General features: G+C 43.1%; 1 protein-coding gene and 1 long non-coding RNA gene across 2 annotated transcripts; one reads left to right on the forward strand and one right to left on the reverse strand.

Annotated features, from left to right (window-relative positions):
• Positions 1-2,319: 2,319 nt before the first annotated feature.
• Positions 2,320-3,691, reverse strand: LOC133883645 (RING-H2 finger protein ATL8-like). The gene has a single exon (XM_062323020.1). It carries the CDS (start codon positions 3,376-3,378, stop codon positions 2,773-2,775), a length of 606 nt encoding a protein of 201 aa, XP_062179004.1. The 5' UTR covers positions 3,379-3,691; the 3' UTR covers positions 2,320-2,772.
• A 700-nt stretch (positions 3,692-4,391) lies between these two features.
• LOC133883650 (uncharacterized) lies at positions 4,392-6,192 on the forward strand. Its single transcript, XR_009902928.1, has 2 exons — positions 4,392-4,587; positions 4,672-6,192. It is a non-coding gene; the product is annotated as an uncharacterized LOC133883650 (long non-coding RNA).
• The last annotated feature ends 8,018 nt before the right edge of the window (positions 6,193-14,210 follow it).

Raw genomic sequence — 14,210 nt, forward strand, 5'->3', positions numbered from 1 at the left:
CATGTGCATAGTCTCGTTGCTGCCACTTTGAGGAGCCACCAGAGGGTCCTCATCCTTTTATGGCCAGGACCACCAGCTAGCATGGCCCCCTTGGTGGTGGATGTTGGTGGCTCCGATGTGGTTGACCCTATGTGCATAGTCCCGTCGCTGCTGCTTCAAGGAGCCACCACTGGGGGCTTCTACTTTTATGACCAGGACCACTAGCCTAGCATGGTTCCCTTTGTCAACATACTGCACTGTAGGTAACGACGGCGGTGGAGGTAGAGCCAGAAGGGGAGGATTCTGTAAGGCCAGGTGATCAATTTGGCAGCTTGCTGCTAGCCTACAGCCTCCACGCTGCTCATCGCCAACCTTGTCCCCTCGTCACGCGTGCTACTTGCCTCTTGAGGTACTCCACTCAAAAGGTGATGATGGTCCAGCAATCTTCAGTGTTCTGGGCTCTTCCTGCCCCGTGCAAAGTGCACTAGTATCCTATGTCTGACTACCAGCCTCGAGCATGCTACCACTCTAGGAAGGCTCCAAAGCGCCCCTAGCCACACCCCTAGAACGGGGCAACTCGAAGCCTCCCAGGTTTGAGCAATGTTGTGCATGTTGTGCTGTTGTTTTTGCCTGGGCCTGTGTGCCCTGAGGTCTTCAGCTTCCTCGGAGCCCCTTTTTACCTATGAAAGTGGTAGGGCATGCGAAGACCCTACTTGGGAGGTGGGCTTCTCTAGCTCAACGTAGGGGGTCATGGTGGCACGTATGATCTCCCAATGGAACCGCTCCTCCTCTGCACATGCATATTCCTTGAATTTGCACATGAGGGTGCTTACTGAGCACATCGGGCATCGATGTAGTCGATCGAGGAGAGGCCCGGTGGCCAAACCTTGGGTAGCTGTGTCAATGACTGATGACTCTGAAATGACCTTTACCGGGCTATTGCTTAATGGCGTACAGGCTCCCAGAGATCACCGGATCGATGAAGGTACCCTAAAAGTTGTTGTAGAGGGTGTCCTTGAGCTAGCTCAGGTGTAAATAGACCCGGGTTCTAGCACCTAGAACCATCAGAGGGCTACTCCTTCCAAAGTGTGAGGAAAGCACTTGGCCATGGTGGCATGCAAGCCTCCGTTGGCTTGGATGGCGAGGACGTATGCGCGAGTGAACTCCTTCAGTTCAGTATCACCTTTGGATTTATGCAGCTTGGGGGTCCGGAACCCGTCTGAAAAAGGTATGGCCTGGAGGTCCACCTAAAGGGGAGAGTTGGAGTTGACGAGTGGGGCCTCGCGCCGACTAGATCGAGGCTCCGTTGCCTATTGGTCGATCGCAGATGGCGCGCGGTGATGATGTGTCGTGATGTTGAAGCCCTTTGTGACCCTCGGAGCCTGGGCTACAATAGCGTTGGCCATTACGGGTGTTAGCCTGAGCATGTCGGTAGATGGTTGTGCGGCCCTCAAGGTTGCTTGTAGCTCCTCCAGCTGAGCTAAAAGGGTCACCACGTGCGCCTGTTAGTCAGCCATGGCAGCTTGTGTGGATGTAGCCTCAGTGGTAGCTCCTTGGGATGCAACGAGCTCCGCACATTGCAGTCGTTGAAGGGCCTCCAGAATGGTGGCACCCCTAGAATCAGCCACGTCTAGGGTCGTGGTCGGATCACCGGTGGCCACAGGGCCCTCATTTCGGCCAGCTAGGGGGCTGGCGTCGGCGTAGCGTGAACTCGGTTGCGACAGTCTTGTGGACTTTCGCACTAGTGTGGTCGGGGAGTCCGCCGCCCTGACAGTTTTCTTCTTTGGTAGCATCCTACCTCTTCAAATGCTTCTACACTTATTTCTCTCCCTACGGATGGCTCCAGCTGTTAGTGAAAAAAATGTCTTCCACAAACAAAATAGTGCGAGAGCCAATTCACAGGAATAACTCAAGCTTGGAGGAGAAGTGAAGATGGATAGAACACCATGAGCTTTCAGGGAAATATGCCCCTCCCCTCGCTTGGTTTGGTGGCTAAGGATCTGTATTTATACTAATATTCAGAGTGTAAATATATAAACATGTTCATATGAGACTATTAGAGATACAAGTTCTTTATTGTACCACAGGGTATAGAGACAGCTCCGTAAATCATTGCTACAGCTGGCGAGGCGGTTGTTGTAGCGGCTGGTCATCTATTCCGGTGTTATACTGCACCAGCGTGTCATACAGGTACTCCTTAACTGGTATTAAATACCGATCACTTCGCTACAAATGGAAGACGACATACGAACCCCTCCTGATTAATTTTTTGAAAACCCAATAGCTCTAAAGGTCTAAAGGCTCCAAAAGCATAACGTCCAGAACCCATCGGAGCCATGAGATGTCGAAGAGATCGTAAGCCTGATGATCCTTCAACATAAACTAGCGGAGCCATAACAGCGTTGAGGGTCCTTAATCGCAACCCCACCCCACAGACTTGGGTTTGCTAAGAAACACGTGCCAGCATTCATTATTTGCCTTAGAAACATAAGCTGCGCCTGACGTGATAGACTGGTTGTCTGATATGATACATACACATGCCCAGCGGCGGATTTCAAGCGTGTCGAAGTCTGGACTCCGTACGATTCGGTACCAGTCTCCATTGGCTAGATGCTCACGTATCTTTCGCAACCTGAACCATCAGGCGACTGTTGGAGTCACACAGTTTCTCGACCTCCAGTTCCCAGAGTTATGCTTTGTCTGCTGCGCCTTCGAAATTCCATCAACCCAATCGAATTTTTTCTTCATCGTGTCTTGCTGATTACTCAGAAGGATTACATATATACAGGATTATCACACCGGTGGCAACTCGTCGGGCGAGGGGTCAGTGACGTTCAGCGGGGAGAGCTCGCGGCGGCAGAGCGGGCACGTCCGGTGCGCGCGCAGCCACACGTCGACGCAGTCCACGTGGAACAGGTGCCTGCACGCCGGCAGATGCCGCACCATCTCGCCGGCCTGCACGTCCTCCAGGCACACCGCGCAAGGCACGGAGTTCCCGCGCGGCTTGCCTCTCCCATCGTCGTCGTCGCCGCCGATATCCTTCGCTGCAGGGGGCTCGAACGCGAACATCGGCAGCGCGCCGATCGCCGCGTCCGCCAGCCCACACGAGCACCGGTGGTGCGCCAGCCGCACAGCCCCCAGCGCGGGCGCGGGAGCCTGCTGCCGCATGGCCAGAGTACCGCTCCTGGTCCCCGTGGGCGCGAACCAGCCGACGAGCCCGAGCAGGAGCAAGGCCGCGCCTGTGATGGCGCAGGCCCTAACGACGCTGCCCGCTGCTGCCAGCATGACGAAGAGCAGTAGAGAGACGCAGGCCACCACGACGTAGTACCAGCCTCTGCTATCCTCATCGTTGTCGTCCGCTGCGTCGCTCGCGACCAGCCTTGGGTGCAGGGCCAGCATGTGCCTGTGCGCTGCTTGCTCCTGCGAATGCTACAACCAAGCTAGGCCGCCGGTGCTTACGAGTTGTGAGCTTGTCCCACTGTCCTGCTTCCGGAAGAGGTGTTCTTGAAGTGTGTCGAGGACTCCATGGCGGCGAGAGGAGCAGAGATAAATAGGTGTTGGTCGTGGGGTGGAGAGCGTCGGGTTTCTTTCCTCTGGAGGCGTGGCCGGTGGTTTGCGCGGCTTACGGTTCTCGAGTTCTTCGGCTCGTTTCGGGGATGGGACAGCGATTTGGAGACGTGTCTTTATCGAGCTCACCGGGTCGCTGTCGATGGAGCGAGCGCCCAGTGAAAGATGGACTTGCACGGCAAGTTAACTTAGTTTTGTACGGTCATGGTGTCGCCTAGGAGTTGAATTTTGGGCGAGACGAGTGAGGATGTGTTCTAGCCTCTGGGTAGATATAGGTAGGGGTCCCGAAGGCCAAAATTCTGGATCTACCAGCGGCCCGTTGGTACTATACTAGCCATTCAAATGCTTCGCGATTAGTGCAAGGAGGGCAGGTGGGTATTGTGTATGGTATACCTACAATATCATGTGGAATTTTTACTTTTTGGCCCTTTTCAAAAATATTGTTCAGAAATGAATCCTACAGAAAACTTTATTCTCAAATGAACCCTTCGCACAGTGCCACAACCTTTAGCGTCATTAGGCTATTCTTAGACGCCCTCTAATTTGGTGTCATACACTTTACACGTAGGATATATGTTGTATGTTTTCATTGGCGTGTCATCTCATGATGTCAAAGGACCTAGTGTTGTAGTTCAATAGCATGATGTCATGACTTTTGGTGTTATTGTCTCGGACATAGAAGTGGGCCCGCTTCTTTCCGTGCCCTCTCCCTCTCACTTCCCCCCACCCACCGGACGCAAGAATCTTATAACTCTAAATGCGGTCGCGTTCTCAGTGTCTGGCACTATCCATATCAGTTTTTTTAACTGAAGCCGTCCGATCAGCAACAGACACCTGGAGTTGCTACCCTTAGCTTGTACGCGGGCGAAGGGAGTAGAACTCTCTGATGCGCGGTGTGCGAAGAGAGAAGTAGAAATATGTAGACCTTGGGAGCTACGACTTGAAGCAATTCCAGTAACCAAGCTCTCCAGCAGCGCTGCAACTCATTTCTCAGGCTCAAAAAAATCATCTGTCAAACATCCGCAGATTGGAAGATCCTTCGTAAGCTATCTAAGATATATTTGATTTGTTGTGTTTTACTACACCCTGTTCTTCTTCCGCACCAATTTCTCCCAAACACGACAGCAGGACGACGCGTACCTGCCTTCCACCGCCTACCACTGGCAGCTAAACCCGACGCGTACGCACCTCCCATCGGCCAGACCTGCGACAAAACCCGCGTGCAAGCCAGTGAAGGCCGGGGACCGCAGCAACCAGCGAGCTATGGGAACCCGCCCTCACAGGGGCAAGCTGACCGACGGCGGTGATAACAACCCTGTGCTGCTGCACGTCGACGGCGGTAGCCTACCAGAGTCGTCGTCCTAAGGCGCAGCTGGCGTGCTCCTCTGCGCCTACGGCTCGGCCGAGACCCCCACCGCCTCCTCTGACGCCGGCTTCTCCCCACGGCCAGCGTTGCCCCCCCCCCCCCCCCTCTCTCTCTTCCTCTCTCTCTCTATCTATCTCTCTCTCTCATTTAGTCGGAATCTACGGAGAAGCGCGGCAAGCTGACCGACGGCGGCAATAAACGGAGGCAGGGGTCGACTGGATGGCTGAGAAGGGCCTAGACGGCGTCCCGTGGTGGCCCATAGCGGTCATCAGCGGCGAGAGTGCAGCTACGCCGCTTTCTTTTTCCATTCTCAAGCACTCCTCCTATTCATCCATCAGGTTCACTTCTCTCAGTTTGTACACCTCCTTTATGAATGTTTCTTGCTTTCTCCGTTCAAACTCCTGCTTCAATTCGTCCATCAGATTCACTTGTTTCAGTTCATACACTTGCTTTCTCCATAATATAGAGGAAAATGGGTCAAGGCTAGCATTGTCTCCATAATCCATAACACTGAATGAATCTCTGGTGCTTGCAGCGACCATTCACTTGATGTAGCCTCTGAGAAGTCTGTGCTCTAACTGACTCAGAAGTAAAAGGCCATGCTAATAAATACTTTCTCCGTTCAAACACCTGCTTCGATTCGTCTGTTAGATTCACTTGTTTTAGTTCATACACTTGCTTTCTCCATAATATAGAGGAAAATGGGTCAAGGCTACCACTGTCTCCATAATCCACAACACTGAATGAATCTCTGGTGCTTGCAGCGACCATTCACTTGATATAGCCTCTGAGAAGTCTGTGCTCTAACTGACTCAGAAGGAAAAGGCATGCTAATAAAATGTGATATCAATGGTCATCACAAAGTACTCTGGCGCAAACAGAATGAAATGCATAAATGAATGATTATGTATTTATGTGGACCAAAGATTAAGTAAAGACAAATTTTATTCGGGGGGTATAATATATATAATCAGTGGGGCATCTCTCATGCTATGTATTTCTTGAGGCTAGGAAGGGTGTTGGAAAGGCATTCATTACTGCTTTCCGCTGCAAGTGATCAAGAAACCAAAGGTTGCTACAAAAGTTCTTCAATCTTCGCAAATGACACCGACGAGAACTCGTGATCTTTGGTGATCACCATTGAAGGAGATTTTCTGTAACTTGTATCTAACCTGAACTATATTGGTCACAGTTCTGACATTTGGAGCTCATGAAGTTATTTTGTTGTAATATAACCGAAGTTAAGGAACCTTTAGCTATAATATATACAATATTTTACATATAGTACTATCAAACTTTTGATTCCTCTAAACTATTAACTTGATAATCCCTTCTATTTATATACGACTAACCGACGAGGGTTAGGCACGGCAAAGCTGTGGCACTTTTATGGTAGATTCAAGATTTTATTTGTAAGATATGCCTACATTGTCTGCAGCCAGGTTATGTCCAACATAGTCTACGAGAAAAATATGAAATCATTTATATTTGCAGAGCGTTACTTGAAAATTAAATATTTTTCCTTTTAACCGCATATAATGTACATTCATGCCATCCTCGATGAAATAACCTATAATTTCTATTTTGCAGGCATATTTTTTTGGTTTATATCTTGGATACAGCAATACCATCTTGGATAAAGGACGGCCTTCATCCTTCTCTGTGTGATCTTGGTAAGTCTTAACAGACAAAAATAAAAAGGAACATTTCAATGATCTAGACATATTATTTATGTAGAGAAATCATATACATAGCTTCATGTGGTCATGTGGAACTTTGGATATGACAACCTGTTGGTTATCAATCATATGGTCCTGTGCAAGCAGTACTATGCTCGAAACCGGTTGTGTCCAATATGGTCTACTAGAAAAAATATGAAATCATTTATATTTGCAGACCGTTACAGTCTAATGTCATTTATTAGTAATTGAGAGCCTATCATTTACTTTTGTTCATATAAGATCTCATAATTTGTTGACGCCTTCTCTTTTGTGATTAATTTAGTGAAATCATATTGTACTTAACTGTGTGTGCCGAACTACAAGACCACAAATTGTCCCATTATATATAGTAAGCAGCATCTTGCTTTGATGGATATTTGAATGATCAAAATGTAGGTAAAAAAATACATTTAATCAGGGTTTTAATCACTGTTTGAGCCTAATATAGTCCAGTTAGATTCAGTTTAATAGTTAAATAGCAGTATTGGATTTGGAAAAAGATCGATGATGTACTCTGCTTGTTATTCACTACTTATTTTGAATTGAAAATATAACTTGCGAAATGCTGGTGGAGTTTCGCTTACCTAAAAATGAGCTTACGAAGAATGTACTCTGGAATATGTTTTTATTTTCTTGGAGGATATGTGGTTGTTGACTACTTAGAATAATAATAATAGAAAAGATATAGATGCTGCAGCTCCAAAAAAAAAAAAACGAATGGTCAAATATATTTAGTGGGTTGTTTCTTATGAGCATAAGAGCAGTATTTTATATATATATATATATATATATATATATATATATATATATATAATGTTTGGGTGCAAGATATTCATCGTTTGATGTAATTTTTTGTAAAGGAGCTAACACAACAGGAAAAATAAAGAACACAGCAGCACGATGGCGAGAAAAATAGAAAAGTAGATCTGAATGTGGTTCTTGGGAAGATAGAGAGAGAAGTAGAGGAGGGATGTTGTTGCTGGTTCTTTTAGTAATGTCTCAACCTCTAAATGGAGCTGACAATTAGATTAGAAACCAAAATTTATGGTTAGAAGTTTCTTTAAATGCAGATTATAGCTACCGCAAGCTTGGATGATGTTACTAAATAAATTATAAAGATGCTATGTTAGTTGAAACAGTGATGTCATTAGAAGAAATGTCACGCATGCATAGCTACCTTTGATAGTGACATCTTTTCTACCAACATATGCATTCATACCATTCAAATATTAATATTTCAGAATTAATTGCAGAGCTACTTAATCTCTTGCTATTTCTATGTTACAATATAAATAATTTATAACAGTATATTATTACCCATGTTTTGTAGTTACTATAGTTACAATCACAATATATTATTATTGGCCATCGTTGAAAACAACTGATTTGAAAGGTAAGTGAAAAAATTGCTACATTCTTTAACATTACTTCATCAGTACTTGCTTTCTAATATTTACTAACATCAATATTAACTGTGTGTGCGTTGTGTTAACTAACATACTAACATAAGATTAAAATGTCTATTGTTAAACTTTCATTCATCCAAATACTAAATGATGTCATTATAAGATACAGTATAAAATATGCTTCATATCTACAAGAGAGAACAAAAGATAGTGCAATTACAATTGGTTTAGAAATTGATATTCCAAGTGTAGAATTGCATTCTATAGAAAACATCTACATATTTTGGGCTTAAAGCAATTGTGTTCCATCAGTTTCATTTAAAATTGTGGCTGTCAAAGCCCCACAATTTTTGCAATCAATATAAGGCTTCCATGTAATCGACTATAATTACCACCAAGCATTACTATATAAAAAAACAATCCATCATTAAAGTATCAATCAATGCACTTAATTTTTAGACAATTTTTTGCAAGTGATAACATAGAGGGCATTAATATATATCAATATTTTCTCGATGAGTTTTACAATTTCTCCCGATGGTTGTAACATGAGGATATATTGTATTCAGAAAATAAATATTCTTTAGTGGGATGATTTGTTTCATTCTCTCTCTTCCCTTTTTTTTGGCTCTTCATATTTACTAACATGTTTCTATTATAAACATGTATTTACATACTGCTTATATATACACAGATATATATACATAGACACATATATAAATAAATAAAGAAAAAAAGAAAGAAAGAGAAAGAGAGATGTATATAGAAAAAATGTGTGAAAGCAAGGGTAAAAAACGTATGAAAATAGACGAAGTACTTGAGACTACAACAAAAATAAATGTGAAACAAAAAATGATAAGGTCGAGCCATATGGAACAAAATGAAGAAAGTAAAACAATAGGACGCAAACGTTGTAGATCTGCTCCTTCTAATGATGTTAAAAAAATCAGAAGAAATAGTCAAAGAACGACAATAATTGATAATGCTAAATACGAAATTACAGCTTTACCCTCAGCCGGATGCTACTCGCTGGTCCTCCCCTTCCACACCCGAGCATATTTGCTTTTCACCCGGAATATAAAAAGATCTGGGTCTTTGGATCAAAATAAATGGAGGGCCCATATTCATTTGAGAGCTCTGAAAGAAATGGTCAGGTAACACGCTTCCGGCCTAGACTGTAAGGCGGCTGTTTGGTCTGACTTGTGCGGATAGCATGAGTCTCAAATCCAAACGATGTAGATTGCGGTGGCACGTTCCATGTGATAGCTAGATGGCTGGGAGCACGTCAAGCTCCACGCAATTCGCATGCACGCGCAGGTGAGCAGATGAACGATGGTTGTTATATGTGAATGGCGAGTACGAACTGGAATAAGCTAGCGCATGCCCCTTGGCTCCGAGCCAGCCGGAAGCACTCTTTGTTTGTTGTAGTTGGAGGTGAATCAGTAAACCTGTCTGATTCATCGACGACAGTACGAGGTGCAGAAAAGAAACGCACACCGACCCCGAGCCTCATTCGTACTACCTATCACTCTGCTCTGCACTTATTCACTTAGTTTTTTAATCTCTCTCTTAATAAGTGTATTGACAATACTTTAAAGTATAAAGATTTAGGTTTAATAAAGAACACTAAGAGAAGCTTATCTAAATAATCAAAAGTAAAAAAACATAGAAAATGTCAATTGGTATAAGAAGAGTTGCAAGAGACCAAAGGTAGGCAAAGACGAGCCAAAATCTTAAAAACACATGCTCCCCTCGATGGATACATATTTTTCATTCCAATTCTCCTTTTTCATTTCTCTCCGTTTTCATTCATTTCTCCTACTTTAGCAATGCAAACAACAAAGACAAAACACTATGCAATACATGAACATGCAAACTTAATGAGCTTTCACAAGTATATCACAAAGAATTTGCAAATAATAGAAATATCAACAGGCTACGAAAAGTAGAAGATAGAGCCCGCTTTTGCATAAAGACTCAAAAGAGGTAGTGACAAAAGAACATGAAGCTTCACAAACTAAACTCGAAGAATTGGTTGGCATATTTAATTTCATATAACTGAATCTTGTTCAAAGTGATCACCATATAAACATACACTCAAACCGAGGAAATATAAACACTAAGAACAAGTCAACTTCAATCTCAACCTAGCCAAACAAGTATTTATGACATTAGACTTTGCAAACGCTCACATATAAAACTAGGACTTAGTTAGATCAAGTGATTTAAAACAGAATTGATTATTTAGACGCATTTCATTCATTTTTATCCTCAAGTTGCTTCTTATCCAAGCAAAATGTCGCGTGACTGGGTACGACAAACACCTTAAGACTTTAAGATAATCGTATTAGATCATATTTTGGCATAAAAAACATGATTTTTTAAGGTTATTCAATTTTCCACACATTATCGAAGTTTTAAAAGATCAATCCAAGTAGCGTCTTTACGACACATGAAACACACGTTCCCCAATGTTCTATCATGAGTTAAATATTTGACAAAGATAGAAAATATAGTGCAATTTTTTTCAATCCACTGACTTGAAGCCTAGAGCAAGATATTCATCAAACTAGCCTTAATACAAGTATTGACTAAGCCAAAATAATTACGAATATAGTGATCAAGAATGTAGCATTTTATAATCTACATGATTGATAAAATTGTCAAATTTCATCTTAAGAAAAGCTAGCTTTCTTCAAATATTTCATATCAAAGCATCAAGAGGAGCCTAAGATTAAAAAATTGCTCTGCATAACTATTCAACTTAGTCTAAATTCAAGTCTAGCAATCGGAAATGCTAAAGACATACAAGTCAAAGCTCAACTACTATGATTATATTACATGATGTGATGCATTGCAAATGCAACAAAAATTATACAGAGTATATACAAAAGCAACCCCCCCTTACATAATGCTATAGGGATGACACACATCAAGCTCTCTCCTCAAATAAATAAATCTAGTAGCACCGAGAGGCTTGATGAAGATATCGGCTAGCAAATATTGAGTATCAATGTATTTCAAGTCTATATTCCCTTCTCATTGTGATCTCTCAGAAAGTGGAATTTCACATTTATGTGTTTGGTTCTCTAGTGCTGGACTGGATTATTGGCTAAGCTTATGGCACAGGTGTTGTCACACAAAAGTGGCACATTCTTGAAATCTAACCCAAAGTCCCTCAAGGTAGCAACCATCTACAAAATCTATGAGCAACAGCTAATGACAGCTACATATTCAACTTCAGCAATAGACTATGCAATGCTGTACTGTATGCGCGAAGACCAACACACAAGAGAAGTACCCAAGAAATAACAAGTACCAGAAGTACTCTTCCTGTCAATTCTACACCCAGAAAAATCCGCATCGAAAAAACCTCATAGAGAAAGTGAAGAGGAGGAAAAAAACCAAAGTCCATACTCGAGAGTGTGCTTGAGGTATCTCAGAATGCGTTTCACCGCTTGACGATGCATTGTCCATAGTGAAGCCTGGAACCGAGCACAGAGGCAGACATCGAAGTGGATGTCCGATCTCGTCGTCGTCGGGTACACGAGGGAGCCGATCATGCTCCTGAACTCTCATTGGTCCACTGCCTCGCAATCTTCATCTGGATAAAGCATCATCGATGTATCCATAGGGGTTGCCAATAGCTTGACGTCGCTTAAGTCGAACTTCTTCAACAGCTCCCTAGTATACTTCTTTTTGTGGACAAATGTATCTTTCTTGCATTGCTTGATTTGAAGTCCAAGGAAGAATTTGAGCTCGCCCATCGTCAACGTCTCGAACTCCCTGCTCATAGTTTTTGCGAACTTGGCCACAAGTGCATGAGAAAAGCCACCAAAGATGATATCATCCACGTATATCTTAACAATTAGGAAATCTTTGCTATGCCTAAGAATGAACAATATTTTATCAACTGACCCTATGACATACCCATGCTCTAGTAAAAAGGACCTAAGCCTATCATACTAAGTCGTAGGTGCTTGCTTAAGCTCATACAAAGTCTTTTAAAGCTTGCATACTCTATATGGGTATTTGGAGTGCTCCAAGCCTATGGGTTGCGTGACATAGACTACTTCCTGAATGAAACCATTTAGAAAAGTACTTTTGATATCCATTTTATATGACTTGAAACCCTTGGATGCCACAAATGCAAGAACAATCCTAATGACTTCTACCCTAGCTACAGGTGCAAAGGTCTCTCAAAAGTTTATCTCCTTAATCTAAGTGAAAACATGAGCCACTAGTCTAGCCTTGTTTCTCACAGCAGACCCATCATCCCCCTTTTTGTTTTTGAAAACCCATTTGGTGCCTATAGTTTGAACATTGGGAGGTGGCTCTACAAGAACCCAAACTTGGTTTCTCACAAAGCTTTCTAACTCATCATGCATGGCATAGACCCAATTTGAATAAGATAGAGTATATCCAACATCATGGGGCTCAAAATAAGCAACAAATACAGAATCAGTAAAATGAGCATGAGAATCGGACTTGGACTTAGTTACCCTCTCATCGAGATCTCTGATCATGCTTACAAGGTTTATAATCTTGACACTAACACCATCATGGAATACCCTAAGAAAATTCCATCGAAAGAATGTGACTTGAACTTGTCAAGATTGCCACGCTTTAGGATGAAGCACCAACAACAAAAGACTCTCAAATGTGAAACATTCGTCTTCCTCCCAAAGGGCAACTCATAAGAAGTCAAGCTCATGATCGAGCGCAAGAAAATCCAATTTAAGATATAGCAAGGTGTGCTAATAGCCTCTGCTCAGAACCTCCTATGAGTCTTATGCTCATCAAGCATCATCCTAGCCATCTCAATCAAGGTTCTGTTCTTCCTCTCAACCAAGTCATTCTATTGAGGAATTCGTGGGGTAGAAAATTGATGCTTAATGACATGTTTAAGGCAGAAAGCATCAAAAAGATAGTTCTTGAACACGGTGCTATTATCACTGTGAATTTCTTTCAATGCACCGGAAAGTTCTTTGAACAAATTCAAAACTAAGCTCTGAAAGTGTGAGAACACGTTATCCTTGCTCACTAGAAAGAAGACCCAAGAGTAGCGAGAGTAGTCATCAAGAATGATAAGTATATACCATTTTTCACCCGCCGAACGAACCTAGGAAGGACCAATAGTGTCTATATGGAGAAGTTCTCTTGATTGTTCAGCCATCTTGCCATGCCGATAAGGAACAAAAACAAGATTCTTCTCAAACTTGAGCTTGGGCAATCCTCGGATCAAGCCTAAGGCACTCAAACGAGTAAGCAAATCAAAGTTTATGTGTCCTAGTCTCCTATGCCACATCCAAAGCTCAAAAGAAGGTTACACAATTAAACACTGAGAAGAATCACAAGACCCAGAAAAAATGGCTCTAAAAACTCTCCCAACTCTAGAGATCTTGCAAATCAAAGAACCAAAAGCAAGAACTCGAGAAGTATCGCGCTTAAAGCGCACTTCCAAGTCCTCATCTAGCAATTGAGATAAAAAAATAAGTTGTATCCCAGATGCTCAACCAAAGCCATATCTTTAAGAGTGAAACTCTCATTTACCTTTACTGTTTCTTTGATCTTCACTCTACCTTTCTGATCATCCCTGAAAGTGATGTACTCATGATGCTTCATTGGGGTGAGGCTGGAGAACCATGATGAATCTCCAGTCATATGACGTGAACAACCAAAGTCGGAGCCACTTGTTTTCCAGGCCTCCGCCTGCCACCTACATAAAAGAAGAATAGAATATGGATGACTCAGTAGTAGGGTTACTCAGAAACCTAATAGGAATCCAACATTAGGTCATCTGCCCTGATGTAGAAATAGTAGGTGCACGCAACTCAACACAAAAATCCTAGGGACGAGTACCATGATGAGGAACATGTGGACCGCCAAAGCGCTGGAACTCAAAGCCTCTTACACGTGGACTAAAACTGTATGTGTTATGGTAAAACCCACGCTGGGCAACACCCCTAGGAATAGATTGAAGAGCATCTGACCCTCGTGGGAGAGGGAGAGAAAAAGGCTCATATACACCAACAGAGGTACATGTCCTTAGTGTTCCACTCGCACTCATGCCTCTCATCGCTCCTACGAAAAAAGCAAAACCCAACAAGGTGAGCTTCTCTCCGGCAGTAGGTGCAGTGATAGCATCTGTTAGAAAATCAATTGTCAATC

The sequence above is a fragment of the Phragmites australis genome, chromosome 10 (genome assembly GCF_958298935.1).
Source record: "Phragmites australis chromosome 10, lpPhrAust1.1, whole genome shotgun sequence".
Taxonomy (NCBI): domain Eukaryota; kingdom Viridiplantae; phylum Streptophyta; class Magnoliopsida; order Poales; family Poaceae; genus Phragmites; species Phragmites australis.

What these genes read in the sequence shown, in the direction of transcription:
- LOC133883645 (XM_062323020.1), bottom strand. Translation starts at nt 3,378, where the DNA reads ATGCTGGCCCTGCACCCAAGGCTGGTCGCGAGCGACGCAGCGGACGAC.